Raw genomic sequence first — 26043 nt, forward strand, 5'->3', positions numbered from 1 at the left:
ATATTTGAGGGTGATCTATTAGAGTTTAATTGGTTAACCAATGTGGCTTGTGAATCAAGGTAATACTCTACTACCTTTTTTATGTTTTTTGAAACTCATTGATAATTGGTAAATGCATGAATAGAAATGATTGGTTAATTAGGTGTATTTAATTATCATTGGACTCAAACTGAATATGGAATAAAGGCATAACACTATATAAGACTTAGATGGCTCACAAAAGAAATTGGTATACCGATCGGAAATAATTCTAAGTTTAGGGATTAGTTAGTAAATAAATTGACCTCATGATCCAAAACTCTGATTAATTTCTTTAAAGGTCAAATGCTGGAAATACTTGATTAAGAAATTATGAGATTACCCCTATGAGGTAAAAATGGTTCAAACTACCCCTAATAGTGAAAGTACCCTGTGAATTCATAATTAATCCGACAAACTACTGATTCACCTGTTAAATTCCGAATCTGTTCAAATAGTCAATGATAATCGGATCTTAACATTTGAGAAGGTACAAGACCTATAATTGTTGATTTATCAGCAAGCACCTAAAGACTAAAATATTTGAAGTATTATTCATGTTTGAAGTATTAAAAAATGAATTAAATGGAAAGACTGGACGGAAACAAATGATTGGAATACTCTTGAATTGTAATATGACCAAAATGCCTAGTACTGTAAAAAGACCAAGATTTCTCTGAAGGTGAAAAATAACCCAGAAAGGCCATACTTGACCAATTATCAGAAAAAGTGCATATGTTTAGATTGAAAGGAATTATTGAAATGGCATCGAACTACAAAATAACTAAAATAACCTCCGATATTCAAATGACTGAAATACCCCTAAACTCTAAAAGGATTGAAATACCTAGAACTCTAAGATGACTGAAGTAACCTCGAGTGTTGAAGTGACCTAAATATCCTAACGACTTGGAATAAGTGAATATCTTTGGATAAATTCTAGAAACATCAATGAAATTATGTTGTATCATCCTTAAAGGCTATGGAGCACAACTCAAGTATATTGGGTATTTTAGATACTGATAAATCACAGAAAAATATAATATCATCGAATTCTTGATCGTCTCCTCTAGTTCTGTTCAGTGGTGATTGTGAAAGTGATCTTTTCATCCAATGTAATCAATGTTAAGAAATGATTATTCATGAAGTATATCAGTCCGGATTATTGACAAGTTTTACAGATTAGAGATCGATTAGTACGATTTGACTTGAATTCATGATAGTGCAATATAAATTCAGAATAATGCAAACTATCGTTTTACCCTTATTGGATTAAGTTACTAAGAAGCCATCATAAATTAAAATGTTCGAAATACCCCTAATTGTCTAAATAATGAAAACACTCATGTTATATCTAGATCTTCAAAAATTAAGATGTAAAGGTTCCTGAGTACATTTTTAATCTTGAATGATTTTTGAAACATAAATTTCTGAATGTTAATTAGATTTGCTAATGAACTTACCATTTTTATAGGGACCTCGAATCTGAATTTCGTCTAATCTACAGAAGTTATACGTTTTTCCTTTCTGATAACGATCAATTGCCTCCGAAAAATATCTGAATACTATATGATTTTGATAAAGCAATTCCCGAATGACTGATAAATCTATCAGTTGCCAAACCCCCTTTTTATAGGGATATCATTTATAAAAATTAATCAGTTTGCAGAAGTTTCGTGTTTCCCCCACTTGGTAATTGATCAATTCCCTTTGTACTACATGACTATTTTATCTGTTTTGAAATGTGTTTCACTAAAATTTATGATTTACTAGCTTATGAACTATGACTAAATGGTATGTGTTCTCTGATTACTTGTCTTCTCTGAAAATATAATCATTCATAATTTATGGATCAATGGAATCTACTTTTTACTATATGAACCGATTACTGAGGTATTATCTGGGTAGGATGGAGTATATAGGTTCGGCTCTGATTAAGCTGGTAATTGCTTACGGACCTAAGGTGACCTTGGGTAGGCTTTATGGACCCAAGGCACTCCCTTGGGTAAATCATGGGACTGCATATGGTGTACGAGTGGAGGGCAGTTATGTGGTTTATTTCATTATCACTCTTACGAGATTTTACTGGATCACGATTCTAATATTACTATTTACTGTTAAATTTGATTTCTACTGGATATTGTATGGGTAGGATTTTGGAGTATGGAGGTTCAGCTCTGATCAAGCTGGTAATTCTTTACGGACCTTAGGAGACCCTTAGGTAGGCCCATATGCCCCAAGGTATTCCCTTAGGGTGGCTCTTTTGTTGTGTGCTTAGGGTAAGTCCTTATGGATGCAGTGGAACACACTAGACATCCTATTCCAATCTCTTGAACTTGGTCCTATGAATGTTTTCTCTGAACTGAAATCTTCATGTCTTTTACTCGAATAAATATAAGTGGAACCTCAGTCATCTCGAAAATCGATAGACATCTGAATAAATAAAAAAAATTTATACTAGTCTATTATTTGTATGTCCTTCAGCATCACTTGGTAGTTCTGTATTACTAAGCTTTCAAAAGCTCACTCTTTACTCACCATTTCAGGTTAAAAGAATTAAACCAGTGCAACTATCGACATCAGTAAAGGAGTTTCATTCGTGTTGCTTGCGAGGAATAATGCGAATGATTAGGGGGCATGTAGGTTGTACTTTGTTTTTTATATTCGAGTCTGAAACCTGTTTTATTAATGGATAGTGTTGAATTTTACTTTTAATATATAAATGATTTTCTGAAATTGTATTTTATTTATAAATTTTTCCTGGATTTTACTATGGCTCGCTCCGGTGGCCTTAATGTGACACCTTGGATTGGATCGGGTCACCCGCATCAGTATGAGGGTGTTATACAACATATATTATCGGGTTGCCATTTTTTTAGATTTTCACACAATGTATGATTTTTGTCAATTTTTTTAGATTCATAGTTTGGTGAAAACCAAAATCCAAAACCCCAAACTCCTATTTATAACCATACCCTCAACGACTATAAATGACTAGAAATTTCAAATTTTTGGTCGAACTCTTCATCTCGAGGTGACGAGTTCTAAGTGATCGTTGCTGACCGTTGCCTCGTCTGTCCGTTAACTAACGACTAGAAAACGGTTAGTTTTTTGAATTTAAAGGAACTCATCACCTAGTTCCATCTAATTTTTTTTTTTAATTTTTTAATTTTTTAAAATATTAATTTTTAAATAGACTAGTCACCTCAGCGTGACGAGTCATATTAATAACAATAAAAAAATAGCCTACATGGGCCCAATACTCAGGGACCATTTAAAAATAATATCCGAGGGAACTCGTATGTGCACTGTAGCAGTTGTCGTATTTTTTAAAATAAAAGTTTGGGAGGTCTAATACTCTAAATAATTAACCCACTTGGGGTATTGGGCCAAAAACCCTAAATCAACCTATACCCTTAATATTATAAACCCAAACCCAAGCCCAAAATATTTTATATAAAACCCATTAACCCAAATAAATAAATTAAAGGGTAAATTATACTAGCAACCACTCAAATCTAGCCTATTTTCATTTTAACCACCATTTTTTAATTTTTGTTAATCAGGCTACCCAACTATTTAAATGCATTCAATCAAGCCACTAGTCGTTAAATTATAACGTGTGAGGTGACATGGAAATTTCAAAACTCGGTAAAATTACACATTTGATCCTCAATACTTATATATTTTATCAATTTAGTCATGATTTTAATCTAATTTATTAAATTTGATCCTCCAATCAGATAGTGAAATATATCACTATATAATTAAAGGTTATTTTTTATAATTTAATATATTTAATATAATTATATTTATGTCCAACCTGATAATGACACATGGCTAATAGTTTCGGGCCGAGAGGACTTGTAACACCCCAAATTTCGGGCTAGTAGTTTCGAGTTTACCCGAAAGGTATATGGACCCCATGAATTCTATAATCTTAGTCATTAGGCTTTATTAGGTCAAAATGGAGCCCAATTGTTCACAAAAAGGAGGTTTTTGAAATGTACAAAGATAAGGAAGAACCTATAATGTGATCATCCCATTTTAAAAAGATGAAGCCTTTTTTCTTTCATCTTCTTCTCCTATCCATTTCTTCATTTTTCTTCATTCTTCTTCCTCTCCAAGGGCCAAAACTAAAGGTGAGTATTTGAGCTATTCTTACATCTTTTAAGCTTCAATTTGGTTCCTAATCCTTCCAACAGTATCGTTTTATTGAATCAAAATCTTGGGTTCTTTCTAGCTAAAGAAAAAGGTGGGGCTTTTATCCAAATCACCAAAGTAAAGATTGTGGCTAAGAAAGGAACTTCATTTTGGGATTCAAACTTAAAATTAGTGTATTTCTAATCTTTTAGAGTGTTAAGGCTTTCTTAAATGTAAAGATTTGCTAAGATTTGTGTAGTTGATCATATTAGGGTTTAAACTTGATTTTAAGATTTAATGACGTTCTAGATGTAAAGAGGGTGTTTTATGCATTCGTAAGACCCTAAATAACACTCTAAAGATTCAGGACAAGATTTAGAACCAAACTAATTCATTTAGGATGATTTTTGGTTTGAGTATTGATATTGGGATGAACAAAATCGATATTGGATGAATTAGGGTAAAAATTAGGGATTTTAGGTAGAGAATATCGATATTTCCCCTACAATATTGATACTCAGGGTGACAATATCGATATTGGGCCTATTTTTCATAAACATAATGCAATTTTTATACTGATACTTATAGGAGTATCGATACTTGACCCTAGAGAATCGATAGTGCAAGTAGAGTATCGATACTACTGACTTGGGATAGTTATATTTGACTCATTTAAGGCATGTAAGAGCTAGGATGATTCCTAATAGTAAGACTTAGTCCGTGAAGGACATAAATGACCAAATATACCTAGAAACACTCGTATGAGTGAGATACAATAGATGTAACCATACTAAGTGTAATACGTTGAAATATCTTCACTCGAGTACGTATATAGATAGTTGAGAATGAGGATCGTTACATGTAAAGTACCGGCAAGCGACACGATGAATAAGTAAGATTCAATAATAGCGAAAAGTGTGAGCTTCGAGGATATTAGTGAACCCAAGAAGTATAGGCCATCTTTTTCAGTTTAAAAGGTATTGAATGGAAGTACGATAAGAGCAATTAGAGCATCGCTACTAAGAGTTGAACCTGAGTCAGGTATCGGGCTAGCGAATAGTACAACCAGTGATCAGCAAACTCAGCAACTATCGTTCAATCACAAAACAAGTAGAGACTTCTCTTGAGATAGAGTGATTAAAGCGCCCTTAAGTAACGAACGACTAGAATTATAACACTCATAACTCGTATACGTCTTGAAATACAAGTTAAAGATACCACATTAACATTTCAAAACAATCTTTGTTCATAACCTTTAAAATTTTATTTCATTTAAAAACTTTCGTTTAACAATTTAAAACCATTTATTTAATCACGTATAATTATAAAATAATAATTTATTTTTCCAAACAAAATCGATTATAGGTGCAAGTAGGCAGTTCAATGTTGTTTCATAATCTATGTAAAACTATCTAAACACTGTTTAATTTAAAAACCGTTTAAAACATAATATTATTTATATCTAGTTAATCATACTTTCATATATAAATAAGTCTAGCCAAAATAGAATAGTCCTAATTTACTAGTACAGACTATTCTAAATAAATCCGATAAAGCAAATAAACATATATAATATACATGACACTAAAAATCCAAAAGGATCATTAGAGATGTCTTCCTGATATTGATATTAGGTATGATTTTTCTGAAAAGATTCTTAAGAGGCTCCTTACTTCACGTTCTTTCCTTTATCCAAACCTACGCATGAAAATCATCACGCGCTAAGTAAAACTTAGTGAGACAGTAACACAACTAATGTGAGATAAAACATAAAATGTCATAAAATACTTTAAAACATAAAAATATAATTTAAAGTAAATCATTGAAACTTTCAAACCGAGCTATTCAAGCCAATTTCTTTTTCAGAAACCTGAAAAATCATCATCTCATGATTTTATCAAAATCATGTAAATCAACATCAGATATAACAACTATTTTGTATTCTTTTTCATTCGTACATAATTCAAATCTTTAATTTTCATTTTCATATTATTTTCTTTCAGATACTTTTCATAAGTTTCACATCTATGTTCATAGCCCAATGTATATGTAAGAGAATGCAATGTACGTGAGTCATACATTAATGTGCGCATTAAGCACCAACGATGCCAATCATTATCATCATAAGATGCACTCCAAGTGCAATCATATCATTTGCACCAACGGTGCCATACATAATGTACATGAATGTACCATATCATAATCGGGCTTTATTTTACTCAACTTCCTGGCATGCCAAGTGTACCTACGACTCTCAATGCAACATACAATGGGCTTTCAGATCATATTATATTCATTTCAATCAAACATTTCCAAAATAGAATCATTTCCAAGTCATCATTATCAAAATCATTATTTGGGTAGTTCATACACAAAATCATCCATAATCTAAAATACATATATCAATTAAAATACTTTGAGCAGTTCTTGCCCAAATCATTTTAGAAAATTCATTCATATGTCTTTTCAGATAATATCATATAAAAATGTATTGGGTAATTTGATACCCAAAACAAATCATAAATCATTTTGGTAACCATTATGAAAATGTTTCATAATCTGATTCACTTTTTCTTTAAAAATAAATCATCTGAGGTTGACTTATCACAAGTCTTCCTCAATCAGAATAATTAAATAAATAAATTGCATTCACATTTGCCTTACTATTGAATCTTTAATACGATATATTTTTATTCATGTGTTTTGCTTTTCACTTTCGAGTTACTAGAATCACAAGTTTAGTCGTAATCTGTACGACATCACATACATAACATCATGTTCAATCTATTTGTTAGTATTATATTAACATAATCTAATTCCGATAGAATAAATTCTATAAATGTAATTGATACTAAATCAATATAAAATTAAATCATGATTCCATCATAACTTCAAACTTTGCAAAAATATCTATTTGATTCATAAACATTCATTTCCATCATAAATCCTTTAACTTTCACAAACTTTGCATTTAGCTCACCATTTATGAATTCTTTCTAGAATTCTCATAATTTTTTCCATTAAATTCACAATGGTCCTTCACCATTATGCTTACTTCAAATCAAATACTAAAATTTTCCAGCACATAAATAAAATACACAATTCAATACTTTAGCAATTGAAAACTTGCAATTTCATCCTTAATTTTCCCTAACCTTTTCAAATTCAATTATTAACTTTACCAACTTACAAATTGATCCTGAACATATACTTAAACTTGAAAATAAGCATTCAAGTAATAATTTCCAGAATTTTAATTTCATACTCAAATAATGCCATCACATTTACAAACTTGCAATCAAGTTCCTAAATCCATGACCATTCAAATTCCACCTTGTAACTTTACAAAATTTTCATTTTGGTCCCAAATAAACATTCTAACTTAAAACCCAGGATTTAATAATTAAAATTAAACTTTGAATAATTATAATTGCATAATTTCTCATCAGTATCTCATAATTTCCAAAACTTGCAAAATGGTCCTTTAACTATCTCAATGTTCCAAATTGATCCAATTCAATCTCTAAAGCATGTAAAACACATCTAATATCAATTCTAAACATAGGAAAATTTTCAAAATTTTCCCCATAATTTCCCTTTATGGTCAAACCTCTTGAAACAATTAAGATAAACTTTTCATTAAATTTCAAGAATAAATTCAACTTCCTTACATGAAATTCATTCTATTCCAATCATCACAACATCAAATTAAATCAACTCCATAAACCCTATCATGGTTGAATCTTGTATATACTTATACACTTGATTTTAATCATCACTCATACTTTAGAATTAATCTACAACATCACTAACATAAAAATATTCCATAAATTCTTCAAAATCAAACATGTTCTTCAACCACCCAATTCATGAAACTCAACAACTAAACATGATTTCCATGAAATTTTTATACCAAATGATAGAGAATTTCAAGAGGATTAATTCTCTATTGAATAGCTTAATCCAAAAATCAAACGAATAAGCTTTAAAATCAAATTAAAAATTTCCCATGCCTAGCTATGGAGCTCACGTCTGGTTGATGAAGATGAAGCTGAAATTTTCATGATTTTTCCTTCAATTATAACACTTTACACATGGCTTTAAACTAATAAAATTGAATTTAAAATTCAATTAATGAGAAATCCTACTTATGCCATTAACAAATCATGATAATTACGAATTTCCATTGAAATATCTTCCATTAAAATATCTCATAGTCAAAGATGAACCAACTTGAAGTTGCCTTTAAACTTTGGCAATGCAATTTTTGAAAATTACAATTTAGTCACTTAATTTTCCCAATTTCGGCTAAATAGGAAAAATTAACTTCAATTCCATTAATCCATGTTAAATTTAACTATTCTAAAATATGGAAATTAATATTTCCAACCTTTATCTAACATCCTTCAAATTTTTGTGATATATTGGTTCGATCCGATAATCTGATTTCTTACTCGACTTTACAACTTTATAGCTTTTAATACAAATCTCAAATCAAAATTCTGATTCCACAAAAACTTTTATTTCGGGACCAACTATCCATCTACGAGCCAAAATATATAAATTTTTGGAAAATATATTTTTAGTCCTTGAACTTTTATAAATTTATACTTTGGCCACTAAATTTTCAAAACTTGCATTTTAGTCACTAACAAAATATTAGGGGTATTTTGATTCTTCCCCCCATAAAGGGAATCCGTCCTTGAATTTTCCCTACGTATTTACATAACTGAAGTAAAAAGATGAGGAAACTACTTTTTCATATCTTTCTCTTGTTTCTATGGCGCTTCCTCAACTTTATGATTCTGCCAAATAACTTTTACTAGCAGAATCGTCTTGTTTCTTAGTTCTTTGACTCATAAACTAAATTCTTTACTGGTTACTTTTCATATAATTAATATGATTGAATCTCAATTTCCTTCGATGTAATCACATGTAAAGGATCCGATCGATATTTCCAAAGCATCGATACATGAAATACATTATGAATTTTATCCATCTCTGAAGATAATACTAATTAATAAGCTATTGGACTAACTGTTTTTATAGTCTCATAAGGGCAATAATATCAAACTTAATTTTCCTTTACATTCGAATTTTAGAACTTTTTCCCACAATGATATTCAATCTCATTTCTCTTTAGATCTAAATAAGATTTCTATCGATCAGTAGTTATCTTGATATTATATAGTATAGGTTTTACTTTGTCCTCTATTTCTTTGATCAGGTCCGAACCAATTATATCTCGATCTTTCAACTCATACCAGCTCAGGGGTGTTCAACGTTTCTTTCCATATAATGCTTCAATAGGAGCCATCTTTGTACTCGACTGATAATTGTTATTATAAGTGAACTCTACTAAAGGTAAATAATTTTCCCATAGTTCTTTGAAACTAAAAACATACGCCCTTAGCATTTCTTCAAGTATCTGGATAGTTTGCTCATACTGTCTATAGGGATGGGCATGGGTTGGTTTTGGGTCGGGTTTTGCCAACCCGACCCGGCCCAAAAAATATATACCCTCCACCCGACCCAATTTTTGTGATAAAATTCGAACCCGATATGACCCTACCCAAAATAATAAAAAATATTATTTTTATTCATTAAAAATAGTGATTTAATTGAAAAAATAATATATTGAGGGTATTATTGTAATTATTCCTAAATATATAAGGTGAAATTATATTTTTTTTTGGGTCGGGTCAGGTCGGGTATTTTTCACCCTAAACCCGAATCTGACCCGACTCGAACCCAAATTTTTTAAAAAAAAAACATTTAATTAGGTTCTCAAGGCTGTATACAGAGATTTCCAAAACCTCGAAGTAAATATCGGGTATCTATAAAAAAACTATTGCGACAAGTATTCCATAAAGTCACACAATCTCCCCGATATATTTAACTCAGCATACTTATCCATCGAGTAATCCACTTGAACTATGTTGAACTATGTTTTGATATAACAATTTATGGCAAAATGTTTTTGGACTTGAATTGAATTTTTTCAAAGTTTACAAAAATAATTCAAAAGTCCATTTAATTTGGAATTGAGCACAAAAATGTTTTATGAACAGTACTGATATTGTGTGAACAGTACCGATACTCAAAAACATCGAACGTAAAATGAGTATCGATACTGCTACAGGGGTACTGATACATTCACTGTTCACACAGCCCAACGGTCATAAAATTTGAATTTAATGAAGGGGTACCGATACACCTTGATAGTGTACCGATACACCCTGTTTTGGGCAGCCTATTTTTGTAGAAAAATCATCCCCAAACGGCTCCAAAACATCCCCAACGGCTAGATATGACTTCAAACACATTCCAAGCTATAAATACAAGCTAAGGAAACTTGAAGAAGCAAGAGAACACCTATCCAAGAAATCAAACACAAGAGAATATTTTTTCATTCTTATTTTCATTTTTCTCTTGTAAATATTTTGTTCTCGTGAGCTTAATTATTTTTAAACACCCTACCTTAGAGAGGTTTTCTTGTTTACATTTCCTTTCATTGTAAAGGGGTTTTTGTTCTAGCTTAGTCCGTGAAAAGCTAAGGGAAAGGTTCTAGTTGATCCCGTAAAAACTAGGGAGTTGTAAAGGTTATCTCTTTGTCCTGTAAAAAGAAAGAACAAATTAGTGAATTTGTTAGAAAATCCTTGGTGAGGAGCTAAGGTAGTCGATGTAAACTTGGTTGAGAAGTCAGACCACTATAAATCATTGTGCAATTTCCTATCTTTAAATCTCCTTAATCCCTAAACATAAAAACTGACCCAACCCCTCTTAGTGAACCCTATCGGTTATCGATTCGAGCATCCGTAAATCCCAACAAACTATAATAAAGTGTGATGTCTTAGTCAGTCTATCCACAATCGTCCAAATCAAGTTTTTCTTACTGGGTGTCAAAGGTAAACCTGTCATGAAATCCATAGTAACTCTTTCTCATTTCCACTAAATAATATAAATAGGTTACAATAACTTAGATGGAACTCGATGCTTTGCTTTTACTCACTAATAGGTCAACATTTGGATACAAACTCAGTTATAGCCCTTTTTATACTTACCTACCAATATCGGCTCTTTAGATCTCGGTACATTTTACTTCTTCCTGAATACATAGTCAAATGACTATAATGAGCTTTGGAAAGAGGATCCTTCTTTAGTTCATAATCACTGGGTATGCTAACTCACTCCCAATAATACAAACATCCATCATATTTAACTTCAAATTCTCTAGATTCACCTTTCTTCACTTGTTTGATCTTTGCTAAACATTTCTCATCCTTGCTTTGAAAATCTTTTATCTGATCTAACAAGGCCTCAGCCTTAACTCTATAGCAAGCACATTATCATTTAGCATAAATAATCAAGCATTCAAAGTTCTAAAAGTAGAGAAAGTCTTTCAGTTAAGTGCATTAGCTACTACATTAGCTTTTCCAGAATAGAAATGGATAATCACATCATAGTCTTTCATAAACTCTATATATCTCTTTGGTTTCAGATTCCATTCATTTTGAATTAGCAAATATTTCAAATTTTTAGAGCAAATACTTCAACTATTTACTCCAAATCATGATCTCTCATGTGTCTTTGATTGTCTCGAAGTTTAGGCCACAACCTTGCCTTTTTACATAAATACATATCCTAAGTCGTTATAAAATGTATTATTGTAAATCACATGATCTTTATCTAATTCTGGTTGCACAATAACCTGTGCCATTGTCATAATCTTTTTAAGCATATCAAAGCTTTCTTGGCACTTTTCGGTCCATACAAATGATACTTTCTTTCTCAATAACTTGGTTAGTGAAGAAGCAATCATCGAGAAATTCTTCAAGAATCTCCGATAATAGTCAACTAATTCCAAGTAATTTCAAACTTTAGAGTAAGGATGGGCATGGGTCAGGTCGGGTCGAATTTTTGACCACCTCGATTCCGATCTAGTTACTATACTTCTTCACCTGATACACGACTTGACCCAACCCGACTTTGAGAAGATTCCACCTAACCTAAACCCGATTCGATATTTTAAAATAAAAACCTCATTCGATCTGACCCGACCCGATCCGAACAATAACAAATATCCCTAAATCATGTAAAAACCCATAACCAAAATCGAATAAATTAAGAAAACAACCAACAGATACAATATAAAGCAAAATCCATTGCTATATACTTATCAATCTTTCACCAATTTAATATATTTGAATTCGAAATTCAATATTTCAATTTTTAAATTTTTAAATTTCAGATTTGGTGAAAGAAATGGTTAAAAAGTACAAGAAAGAAAAAGAAGAATGTGAAAATGAAATGAAGTAGAAGAAACATGCACAGAGAGAAAAAGAATGTAACAACTCTGAGAGAGAGAAATTAGAAAAGATTAGAGAACGAGGCAGACGACACTTCTGTAAATATATAATAGGCTAACAGCCACACAATAAATGAAAACAAAGTGGAATCCACCATAACTATCGACCTAGAGTTTAATCTGACACTAAAGCTTTGACCTTTAACCTCAAACTTGAGATGGGTAGCTGAGAAAACAAAGGAAAAAAAGAAGAAGAAAATACATCAATTGAAAAATAGTAAACAATGATTAAAGGGTTTAATTATAAGAATGGGTTTTTGAGAAAAAGAAATGAAAACATTACATAAGAACGACAACAATAAGAAACAAAATGATAATAGAAAAAGTGAGAAACCCTAACATATATATAGTTGCATTTCTATAAATATGTTAAATAATATATATTTATCAGGTCGAGTCGGGACAGGTATTTTTAATGTATATCCCAAACTTGATGACCATTCTCTTAAAACTTGACCCGACCCGAAACCAAACCCGAACTTTAAAAGAAAAAATCAATTTTATAGGGTTGGGTTGGGTCGGGTAAAAACCCGTTGGGTCTGGATTCCATGCCCATCCCTACTTCAGAGACATTTTTTAGAGTTTCTCAATCCACCCTTGCTTGTACTTTCTTAGGATCAACCCTGATTCCCTATGTCGAAATCACGTGATAAAAAAACAACTTCCAGCAGCCAATATTCAAACTTTGACAAACTTAGCATAAAGCTTTTTATTCCGTAGTGTCTGAAATACAATATGGAGAAGTGCATCATGTTCTTCTTTAGTATTAAAATAAACCAAAATATCATCCATAAATACGACCACAAGTTGATCCAATTACCACTGAAGCAACCAATTCAATAAATCCATAAATGTTGTAAGAGCATTTGTCAATCCAAATGGCATCACTTCTAACTTATAGTGACCATATCATGTTCTGAAAGTCATCTTCAGAACATCTTCCTCTTTAATATTTAATTGATGATAATCAGATCAAAAATTAATCTTTAAAAATACCGAAACACCTTTAAACTAGTAATTAGATCATCAATCCTCAGAAGAGAATATTTATTCATTATTGTCATTTTGTTCAGCTGTCGATAATCTATGCATATTCGCATTAATCTATTTTTCTTTTTAACAAATAGTACCAATGCACTGCATGGAGATGCATTGGGTCTAATAAAACCCCTATCAAACAGCTCTCGTGACTGTGTCTTTAGCTTTCTGAGTTCAGTCAGATTAATTCAGTATGGGGCCATTGAGATAGGCATAATACTCAAAAAATATCAATTTTGAATTCACCTCACGATCAGGAGGTAATTAAGATAATTTATCATAAATTACATATAAAAATTTTCGAACTATCAAAATATCCTCCAACTTAACCTTAGATGCTCGGATATCTGTTACATTTGCTAGATAAGCTGAAAACCTTTTGACATCGATTTCTTTGCAATCGCTACTAATATCATATTGGGTAATGATTGTGGTTTCCTCCGATTACTATTATTTCATAACCCTTTACATCTTTCAGAAATAATCTCTTTATGCAACAATTTACCCAACCATAATGCGGAGATAACCAATCCATGCCCAAAACGATCTCAAACTCATCAAATAGGAATTCCATAAGATTTGCCAGAATACAACCCCTTGAATCTTCATCGACCAATTTCTACTTATCCGCTTTACTCTAGTACTATGACCCAACAGATTTGTAGCTTTCATAGCGCTATCAATGGGTTCTAATGAAATACCTTTTTCTCTAACTAATTTTGTGCTAACATAAGAATACGTTGAACTCAAGTAAATTAGAATTAATACAGACTCATCTTCTATTATCATCTCATTTAACTAAAGATAATATATATATATATATATATATATATATATATATATATATAATATATATATATATATATATACATATTTCTTCAAACTTTTAGCAGATAACTTATGGTAAACATAAATGATTTTGATATAACATTAAATATAATAATTTTTGTAAAATTAATTTTAAGTCCCTAAAATTTTATTAAATCTTTAAAATGAGTCTTTTAAGTTCAAATTATATTAAAAATATCATTCAAATACTTTAGAATAATTTTCAAACTTTTATATTTCTCAAAATGTCAAAAACTAACTTTTTAAATAAGCATTAACTAGAAGTTTCAAAACTTCTACAAGAGTTTCGAAACTTTCCAGATAGTAGCCCAAAATGTTTCGAAACTTTCTTGTAGTTTTGAAACTATCTCAAGAGTTTTGAAACTTTCCCCAGAATTTTGAACATTTATGAGCATGTAGCCTTAAGTACGTGAATTTAATACATCAAACGGCTCCAAACTCCCTCCAACAACCCCAAACGACTAGAAATCAATGAGAACGTATAAAAAGGGTCTTCAAACGAGCAAAAAAGACAAGAAAGTTATTCCAATAATCAAATAGCATTTAGAGCCAAATTTGTAATCCATTTTGTCTTCCTTACATAGAACACTATTCCATTCTTTGTAATTTTTATTCTAGAGTTCTTGGGTGTGTAAGAGCTTCAATTTGTAAACATATTATCTTGTGAGGATATTCAAAAGTTTGCTTCTTTGTAATTTCTTCTTAGCAAGGGTTGTACACTTGAGACTTTGGGGTATATGTCTAAGTGTGTTGCAAGGTTACACCTTGTCCTAAAAGTTTTGAAACATTAGTGGATTTTTTGAAATCCTTAGTGTAGAAGCTAAGCCAGTGGATGTAGACTTCATTAACGAAGTTGAACCCCTATAAAATTGCTTGTGTCAATTTTTCATTTTCTTGTAAAAAACATCCATCATTTTTCTAATTGTCAATTTACCCCCTCTTAGCCATTCTATTGATTCAATTGACTCAACAATTAGTATCAGAGTGATTCATGCACCAGATTCCATAATACATGCTTCTTTGGACTAATATTTCTACTCGAACCTATTAGAAGAACAAACTCTTGAAGATTCAAAGCATATCTATTCGGTAAGTATAATGTGAATGAATCATTAAACGATTCTAATGTTGCTCCCTTTAATGTTTCAGATTTGAGGTCGAATCTTTTTGAAGAAAGGGAGGATGATACATGCATCACAAGACTCACATCAAAGGAAGAAGTAATAACTCTTCCAAATGATCCACTAGTCCAAGCATTGGAAAAGAAGATCAGAACAGAAGCAGACTTACGACAACTTTTTGAATGTGATCCTGATCTTATTTGGTCAATATTTCTCCTGTATATACGACCGTCTGTCTCTTATCTTTCCAACAGTTCTTGAATCGCATCAATCCGATATCGGGAACTCAAGATATGGCCATTTTACTGAAGACGGTGCATGCAGGAAATCCTATACGGGATTAATACGTGATTTTGTAAATATTACGAATTTTCAATATTTATATTGATTATTTGTAATATAATTTAATATAGGATGAAGAATTATCTTTTAGGATCAGGTTTATTATTTTATTAGGAATTAAGGTTGGGTTAAAACAATTTTTTTAGTTATTATTATTTTATTAGGAATTAGAGTTAAGACATGTTTAGTTTATTATTATTTTATTCTTTAGTTATTTAGGACCTTTAGAACTCAGCCCCTATATAAAGGAGGCTTCATTCAACTTTGTAAATCGGATTTCTTTAATTAATAATACAACGAGAGTTCGTTTTTGCAAGTGCTGATTGCCTTGTGCCTTCGAAGCTTCTTCTCCTAGAGTTCTTTCAAGTTCTTGTGAGGGAGATTAATCTTCACACTCTAATTTGCCTTTTGATTGCGACTAGGAGGGTTGGTTAGAGTCATATTATCGTGTTTTCCTTTTCATTGCGACTAGGAGGGCTCGATACGACATTATCCATCTATTTTCCGCAAATCCATCATCACCATCATCACCTTTGTCATCCACCTTCACAAGGGAGATCTTTTGATTTCTTGATTATCATACTTTTATTTTTAAGTTCTTTATCTTTTTTTATCTTGTTCTAATCTTGTGATGCATGTTTCACAGAGCTAGACTCATTGGAAGGTTTTACCACCTCTTAAGAAGATCCTAGAAGAGCCAAGTCATCATTCAAGTAATCCATGTCCTCTACATCAAGCTTCGACGACATCAACAATTCTCAACCTATCAACAAGTCTTCTTTCTTCAATAGCTAACTATGCTTATTGTAAGAATATGATGATACTTTTCATCCAATCTAGTGATTTGGGAGCTTGCAACATCATCTTGAGTGGACATTCTACTCCAATTACACCGATGACAGAACAAAGTGAAGAAGAGAGAAGATTGTTCCAACTCAATGCAAAGGTAATGCACATTTTTTTGTGCACTTATCCCCGATAAATTTGAGAGAGTTTCATCTTGTTCCAATGCTAAGATATTTGGGACAAACTTGAAGTTACTCATGAAAGAACTAATGAGGTAAGAGAAACTAAGATTAGTCTTCTCAATCATAATTATGAAAACTTCAATATGAGACTAGATAAGGATATTAAGAGAGTGACAAATCAATTTTTGGTTATTGTTAATGGTCTCAAAGGGTTTAGAGAAATCATTCCTAATGAGAAGCTTGTTAGAAAAATGATATATAGTCTTCCCAAGTCATGGCAATCAAAGAAAACCGCCATTGTTGAAGAAAAAAATCTAAATACCCTCAATCTAGATGAACTCATTGGATCTTTTCTCACTCATGAGATGATTGTGAAGGAATAAGAATAACAAGAGAAGAAAGATAAGGAAAAGAAGGAATTAGAAAAGAAGAAAAAGGTTAGTGTTGCTCTCAAGTCTACAAAAGAAGATAGTGACTCAAATGAAGATGATGAAGATGAAGAAATGACAATGTTTGGTAAAATATTCAAGATATTCATGAAGTCCAACAAATGAAGGAGGGCTTCAAAAATGAATCAAAAGAGAATGATCATATTATTTGCTATGAGTGCAAAAAGCCTGGGTATGTCAAGTTTGAATGCCCACAATTGAATAAGAAGGGATCCTTCAAGAAGAAACACAAGGCATGTGTAACTATATAGAGTGATGATGAGTCCTCTAATGATGAAGAGGAAGAAGTAGCCAACTTGTGTCTCATGGCCATAGAGGATGATTCTAAGGTAACCTCTAATTCATCTATTTCAAATTATTATTCCTTTGATGAATTACAAGAGGCTTAAGATGAATTAGCCTTAGAATTTGATAACATGATTTCAAAGCATAAGAAAAATATTTCAAAATTGAAAGATGAAAATGTTCTCCTTTCTAAGACTAATCTTTAACTTGAAAGCCAAGTCAAACTTGAAGACTTTGAAAATAAAAATGAAGACCTGCATAACTTACTTTCAAAGGTTCATGATGATCATCAAAAGAAGCTTGATGATCTTAAAGCTTCTTATAACCATGTTGGGAAAAAAAGATTTGAAAAAGGTGAAATTCAAAGCCCAACTATGTTAAAAATAGCTTTAATTATTACAATCATGAGGCCCCCAAAGAACCTCATATACAAAAGTTATTAGAAGCATATGGATCCTTAAAGGACTCATTGCTACTAATGATAAGGATATCCTTGAAAAATTGATACCAACAGGGACAAGATTATTGGGAACTAATGTCAATGGACCCAAAAGAATTTGGGTACCAAAAATCAAAACTTAATCTATGTTTTTAGGTGGAGCATTGCTACAAGTCACAAAGAAAAAGTTCAAATTCATGGTACCTTGTTAGTGGATGCACAAGACACATGATCGGTAATAAGAGCATGTTCTTGGAGCTTAAAGCTAAAAGTGGAGAAGTAGTAACCTTTGGTGACAACTCAAAAGGTCACATTGAAGGAATTGATTCTATGGTAACAACTCTTCCATACTTATTGACAATGTTTTGTATGCTAATGGGTTAAAGCATAATCTGCTTAGTATTAGTTAATTATGTGATAAGGGATAAAATGTATTATTTATGTCTAATGGTTGCAAAATTATTGACATTGCATCTAATAAGATTATGCTTGTTGGTCATAGGATAGGAAATATCTACATGGTGTGTTTAGATAATATTGATATTTCAAATGTTTGTTTGGTTGCTAATGATGAGCATGATTGTTGGTTATGGCATAGGAAACTTGGACATACTAGCATGAGTGTTTTACAAAAACCTGTTCAAGGTAATCTAGTAAGAGGTTTGCCTAAGATAAAATTTGATCTTGATAAAATTTAAGATGCATGTGATAAGGGTAAACACAAAAGATCTTCTTTTAAACCTATTAATGATGTATCATCTAGTAGAGTATTACAACTGATCCATATAGATTTTTTTGGGCCTATTAGAACTACTAGCTTGGGTGAAAAACAATATGCATTTATCTTGGTTCTTTTCTTAAGTGCAAAAGATGAAGCTTTAGAAATTTTCATATTTTTCTCTAAAATAAACCAAAAACGAAAAAGGTTACTCAATTTCAAGTGTTAGGAGTGACCATGGAACCAAATTTGAAAATCTTGGTTTTGGTGAATTTTGTAATTCTAATGGAATTAGCCATAATTTTTCAACCCCTAGAACCTCTCAACAAAATGGAGTTATGGAGTTGTTGAGAGGAAAAATAGAACTTTAGAAGAAATAGCTAGGATCATGCTTTGTGAAAACAATTTGCCAAAGTATTTTTTGGTGAAAACCACAAATACCGCTTATTATGTGATTAATAGAGTAATAATTAGATCTATTTTAAAGAAAACTTCAAAGATTCCATAGCTCAACAGTTCATTAAGAATTTCCACCAAAATTACCCAAAAACCACTTTAAATCAACGTCCCAAGTTCTTGTTATAGCAATGAAATCCATGAATTCTTGATTTACTCTCTTGAGTCAAGTGTTAGAAACTAGATGGAAATTATTTCTAATTAAGGTTTTTGAGGAGCTACGATGAAAAAACAATGAAAAAAATGGTGGATTCATCTTAAGAATGGTGAAATATTGGGTTGAAGGGTTTGAGTCTCAAGAAATTTAGGGAGAATTTTAGAATTTTTCCTAGAGAAAATGAAGTATGCAATCGTCAATTTATTTCTTCAACTACATCCAATTTGGGTTATCTTTTTGAAAAGTCTAGACTCTAGAGTGACTATAAGATAAACTTTATTTAAAATCTTTTTTAACCATCGAAAACACAATTCGAATGTAATTGCTTGTAAAATAAACTCATAAATCTTTCAGTAATAATAAGTAGTCGGGCAATACCAACAAGAAAACATATTGTTGCGGCCAAACAAATCATGTATGATAATGGGTCTGAAAATGAAATAGAGAACACTCAAGAAAGTGCGGGTAAAAAGTGGGTTTCAAACGTGACCCAGTTCTTAAAACTCATCCTAACTTAGCACCACACAGCACTAAAGGTGGCAGCTAATCATACCTAAATTTATGAATTATACCTTGCATGAAAAAGGAAATCTGCAAAAGAACAACATGCATACAGTTACGTGAAGATTGGTTCATGATGATATATAGACAGAACATCTCACGTTAGGAGAACAAATTTTTAAAACTTTAGGAATGATTCAACTTATAAAATTTTAGTGGATAAAAATAGATTATAAATAAAAAAAATAAAAAAATATTTAAATGTAAGATAATTTGAATTTTCGATAATATAATTGATCAACCCAATCTTCCCATCAACATAAGGAAATAGAAAAAGCAAAAAAGGGAAAGTCATTGTGCGTGTGTTGCGATAAAAGGGAAGCAGGAATCTTCATGGTGAGTTCCTCGTAAAACATTTTAATGTATGCTAAATTAACCCGACAAGACACAAACATGTTCACCGTGATCATTTCTATCTCAGTTGGATCATCTCCCATTAATCTATGGTATATACTTTTGTGTAGCCAAAACCAGGGGCTCCCTCCTATTTCTTTCGTCAATGCTCTCTCCTAAAAAACCTCGCACTTCCCCATGTGAATCTCGCCTATTTTGTTTGTTTTCTTTAGATTAATCAAATGAAAAGATATTGATATAAACTCCCTCCTCCCTCCTTTCTTATATTATTGTCAAATTATTCTAGTCTACTAACTATTAAGTAATTTTTTAAACACTATGATAACAAATATCTGTAGCATCCGATTAAATAATTAATTTGACCATTATTAGTTTTCTGAGTATCTTTACCCCTAATATTTTATTTTTGGAACAAAAAAAAATCCTCCTTCATGGTTAAATCGTTAGTCAACAAACGATTAACACTCAAAAATAATTTTTTTCTTAAGATGCAATATTTAAGGTCAAATGCTCAAAAAATAATAAGAGGTAAACGACTATTTAATCGAATATTAAGGCGTTTTGCCCTAAAATAAAATATTGAGGGTCAGCATGCTAAAGAAAAAAGAAAAAAGACAAAAATGATTATTTAATCAAACATTGAAGTATTTTTTTAACATTATATCTTTTTAATCTTTCTAAACTACTGACTTACTGCACGAACCAAGTAGTCTCGATAGTAAAAGAATTATTGTTATTCATTTCATAATGAACCTTATTAAAAAGCAATAATACTAATCACATCATTATCTTAATTAAATGAGCATTGTTAAAAAGCAAGTCAGGTCCAATTAACTGACCAAGGGAAAGTCCAAGGAACAGTCCTTGGTACAGAAAATAATTGGGAATCCAAGAGGGGGATTTGAAGTTTATGATTCCTTGTCTCTTGGGTTGTTAAAGTACAGAAGAACACATGGATTTTAGCTGCTGATCCATTTCGTAATAATTGGTACTAGTATGTTCTTTTACTTAGGGAATTAATGTTCTAGAGCTTGGGGATCTTTATGACTTAAACGACAATGGTGAGAAGAGCATGTAGTATTCTTGGTTTGGATTTGTGTCTTTGATTAACAGACAATGTTGAGCTCAATCATAGCCGACCTGCTAGATTATGATCCCACAATCACGGTCTAACAAATAATTTGTTCATAAAATAATTCTGCTCAATGGTTTTTTTATTATTAGGAGCTTTATTTTAAAAGCTTTTACCTGTTTGAGGCAACATGGTGGCTGATCTGTCTGGTATTCTGCAGTTTTAAATCCCATACCCCATGTGCTTTTCTCGGTTCAAAAAAAGTCAGAATGACTGATAGGGTTAGAGCTTTTGATAGTTCATGTAAGGTAAACTATAAGATAAAATTCGTATGAAGTATTAATATGACAATAGTAATAATAATACAATACAATGTAGTAGCAATCATAAGAATTTCGTTGAGATTTGTATGGACATTTTTAAGACATATTCATCATTTTTTTGATGTTTTGAGTAACACCAATGTTTGTTTCTAAGAATACAACAATAAATGATCACAACAGTAACACGACAACAATAAACAATTGAACATAATCTTACATTTCTCTATCGCAAGAAATAAGAAATTTGAAAGTAATTTGTGTAAATCTATATATTGTATTTTATAATTTATTTTTTCAATTTGACTTTATATTGAGGGATGAAATGAGTGAATAGACATATGAAACGATTAAATTGATTGATGAAAAGATTAAACCAATTCGATTAATGAATAGATGGATGAAGAGATTAGACCTATTGAAATCTTTTATCTTTTGCTAGGGTCAAAAGTGAAGAATCTTGCCTCTCTCTTGTTATTGATTGTCATGAAATTTGTGCACACCTCATCTAAACTTTGAACTTGGACAGTTAAAGAAAGAAGAGATGAAAGAATGAGGTTAGGGATGAACTCATCTGAGTGACCAAGAAGTTGATTTTAATATCCCCTCTGGTTGTCTGTCGTCTGACAATTGAGACATGTTGTATGTGTAGAGGAACATTAGTTGATCAAAGAGTTGTACCAATAAGAACCGGTGGGAACATGTCTAATCTTGGAAACCTGATTAGTGCATCATCCAAATCTGATTTCCAGACGGGGGGAGAGTAAGGTTCAATATATAAAGAGAACTTTCCATTATATACTTATAAAGTATGCAAATGATCTTCCACCGTTGGACGTTGCTTTGTTAAGTCTCTTGATTATTGAAAGTTTTAAAATGATTTTTCAATTATAGTTGTTATTTTATTAAGTTTCTTGACTATTAAAAGTTATAAAATAGTCATCTCACTATTCATATATTCCAAACTCATCCTTTTCCGTTAAAAAATTGATGGTCTTCTGAGTTGGATGTTAATGTCACCTATATTTGATAAAATAGTCATTTTGGGTATGATTCTTGTCGTAACCGGTTTTCGTCCGGGCACGAATTTTACTTGGCGGGAAAAGTGATGTGAATAAATTAATGATTTTGATTTTAAAAAATTTTGGGAGTCGCCATCGGCCTTTTGGGTCAGTAGGTCGAATACCTAAAATTATCTTTTAAAGAGTTTTTAAGAAAACATCAGTTAAAAGATAAATTGATTCTGCGTTATAACCAAAAAATTCATTCTTTTTAATAATAAAAAGGGATTTGTGGTCGGTTACGTTTAGGGAAGGATTAGCACACCTACAACGCCCAAAAATGGTACTTTTTAATTATAAATTGTCTCTATTGTTAGAAATTTTAAATTCATATATATTAATTTATAATCCTATTATTTCAAAATTATAATTATGAAAAATATTAATTTATATATAAATAAAATATTTTTTATTTAGAAATATCAGAAAAGGACTTCTAGGTGCTTAAAAAGCTCTTTCTTCGATATTAAAAAAATAAATAATTAAAACAATTAATATATAATTTATAAAATATGATATTTATTTAAAAATATCAGAAAATGGATATCCAGTTGTTTTAAGACTGCCCCTTTCTTAATATAAATATTAAAATAGGATTAAATAAGTTAAAATAATTAAGATTTTAATATAAAATAATATTTATTATATAAATTTATGGCTAAATAATAATAATAATAATAGTAATAATAATTAAAAGTAAACATATAAAATTAACATATAACTAAACAATGAACAAAATTAAAACTATATTTAAAATAAATAAAACTTGTAAAAAATAAATAAAATTGAAATTAGTGACTAAATTATAACCTAATAGAATTAAATACCTAATTCATAATTAATTATTTAAAATTTCAATGGCTAAATATGTTATTCTACCCTTTATAATTTAGTGACTAGATTAAAAAAAATTAAATTCATATATCAAATTAAAAGAAATTAAAACATGTTATTCGGGAAGTTCTATAGCTCACAGGCACTTGGAGGGCACCAAAATGCACACAAACTAGAACGGACTCTAGCCAAGAAAAGCAGGGAGCTAAGCTCGGTCGTTAGGGCTCATGGTCAACGTCTGCGGTCACCAACGGCTCCGTTCGAACAACAAAGTCGAGCCAGTGGGTTTGCCGGAGAAATGAGATATGGAGGAAGAGATGTGAACTGCGTTTCCATTGAATATGGAACTGAGAACGTCGAGGATGAGTTTAGTCAGCTTGATTTGTCTTTAAGGCTGTGAAATGGCAGTTCAGTCCTATAAGTTTGAGAAGTGTCTATTTTCATTTTTTATGATACGCTTATATGCATGAAATGCCAAACTATTCTTAGCAAAAACAAGAATGTCCGAGGCTTAGTGCCAAGTTTTATTAGAAAATACTGTGAGGTTGATTTTTCTTTTATGGCTTTTACTTTCTTTTTATGTCTTTCATATTCATTTTACTAAAAATATTTAGAGTTTAAGGTTATTCAATTTAGCAATATTGTCTTCAGCAGCAGGGACCGGTGCACTAAGCCCGACAAAGGACAAGTGCATCTCATTATTTAAAAAAAAAAAAATTAGTTTAATAATAAGGAGAAATTAAAAAAAATTGTATATATATTATTTTTAAAAAAATATTTAAATTTTAGATCTTTATTCTTAAATTTTTATATCTTTCACTATCAAATAATCGACTTCAAATTCTCTTATTAAAAGCCTACAAAGCTTTGTTCATGAAGAAATTTATTTAAATATTTTTAATACAAAAGATAATTCCCAGTCAACTCTCTGTTAATCATAGCGTTTTCTTGGAAAATGATTTGATAAGGTAAAATTCATAAACATTAAATTATATAAATATAATATTTTTAAACACCAATCTTTCAAAACTTATATAATAGACATTAAGCTTAAATTTTTGTTATAAAATGGGCACAACATCACTATCTATCGATAAAGAGGTATGTAATATTCTAAGTTAATAAAAAAATCTCATTTGACCTTTTAATTGTAATTAAAATTTTACTTTACTATTAATTTTAATTAAAATAATTTTTATTGTATTCGTTGAGTTGAAAAACAAATTGATATAAATAAATTAAATATTATATTTGTGTCATATTATAAATATTGAATTTATACCATATAAAATATTCGATACATTATTAAAAGTTAAGGATTATTTCAATTATTTTTATTTAAGTTTGAATGTTTTTTCTTATGAATATGATATTATAATTTTCTAGATGTATTTTTAAAATTGTGTTTAAACTTTTTAAACAAAATTCAAATGATTAGATCATATCGTTTATCAAAAAATAATTACATTATTTGATTATTCAAATTCTTAGATCTCGAAAATTGTAAATTTTTAATTTTAAAAATATAATCACAATTAATAAATAATTATCTTTAAAATAATTTAATGAATGAAAAATTTTCAAAAATAATTTTAATTTTAAAAATAAATTGTTTTCATATTTTATTGTTACCTACGTTTTAATAACATCCAAAGTTTAATGTCTATTTAATAACTTTTAAAAATCCATTGAAAAATGAAATTATTTTAATAAATTTAATGACTATTAATGAATTTTATCATGTTTTTATATTAGTGGTGTATATCGATATACATCATTAATAGTACACATCAACGTGTCACTCACTCTAGACTTATCCACTTTTTCTTATACAATATTTCTTATTCTCAGGGAGATAGTTTCACTTACTTTTTGTAAAAGCAACATACAAAGCTCTTAAAGTACACACTTAATATGTCTCTCTAAAGATAAAATGTTAAAATCAGTTATATTTATAGGATGTGTATATATTATCGATAAGTTAAAAAAACTATAAATAAATACAACTTTATAATTATCTGACTGTTCAAAAAAAATTATTTCTCAACAAACGGATATATACTGCATACAGGGATGGAACCGTTCTTTGTATGGAAGAGAAAGGGCTATTCCCCTTGTAAATATTTTAGTATAATAGTATTTTAAGTACTTTTAAGTTTAAATATTAATTAAATAAATCCTTTAATTTTTTGATTTGAATATTTAATGAGCCCTTGTCTCTTTGGGTGTTTGATCCTTGTTCTGTCCTGACTGCGTACGAGACTCGTTAAATAGGTTGTATTTGTTCACGTAAATGAGTAGATTAGAAGAAAACAACATTTCATTGGATCATATCCAGTATTAGTTTCATCAAACATGAAAACAATCTTCAAGGTAATTCCTTAAGAACTAAAGATTATCTCATAAAATTTTTGTAACAGCGAAGATGTCAAGCTAAAAATTATATCAAAATCTTTAATTTTATTATGAAAATCTCATATGAAAATTGTA

General features: G+C 30.4%; 1 protein-coding gene across 1 annotated transcript; it reads left to right on the forward strand.

The window, feature by feature from the left end:
* The first annotated feature begins 23665 nt into the window (after positions 1–23665).
* On the forward strand, positions 23666–23953 carry LOC120172615 (zinc finger protein 2-like). Its single transcript, XM_039180030.1, has one exon. It carries the CDS (start codon positions 23666–23668, stop codon positions 23951–23953), a length of 288 nt encoding a protein of 95 aa, XP_039035961.1.
* Positions 23954–26043: the final 2090 nt, after the last annotated feature.

The sequence above is a fragment of the Hibiscus syriacus genome, unplaced genomic scaffold (genome assembly GCF_006381635.1).
Source record: "Hibiscus syriacus cultivar Baekdansim isolate YM2019G1 unplaced genomic scaffold, ASM638163v2 tig00111873_pilon, whole genome shotgun sequence".
In the NCBI taxonomy this organism is placed as follows: Eukaryota; Viridiplantae; Streptophyta; class Magnoliopsida; order Malvales; family Malvaceae; genus Hibiscus; species Hibiscus syriacus.

Coding starts and splice junctions, on each gene's coding strand:
- LOC120172615 (XM_039180030.1), top strand. CDS start 23,666: ATGTTATTCGGGAAGTTCTATAGCTCACAGGCACTTGGAGGGCACCAA.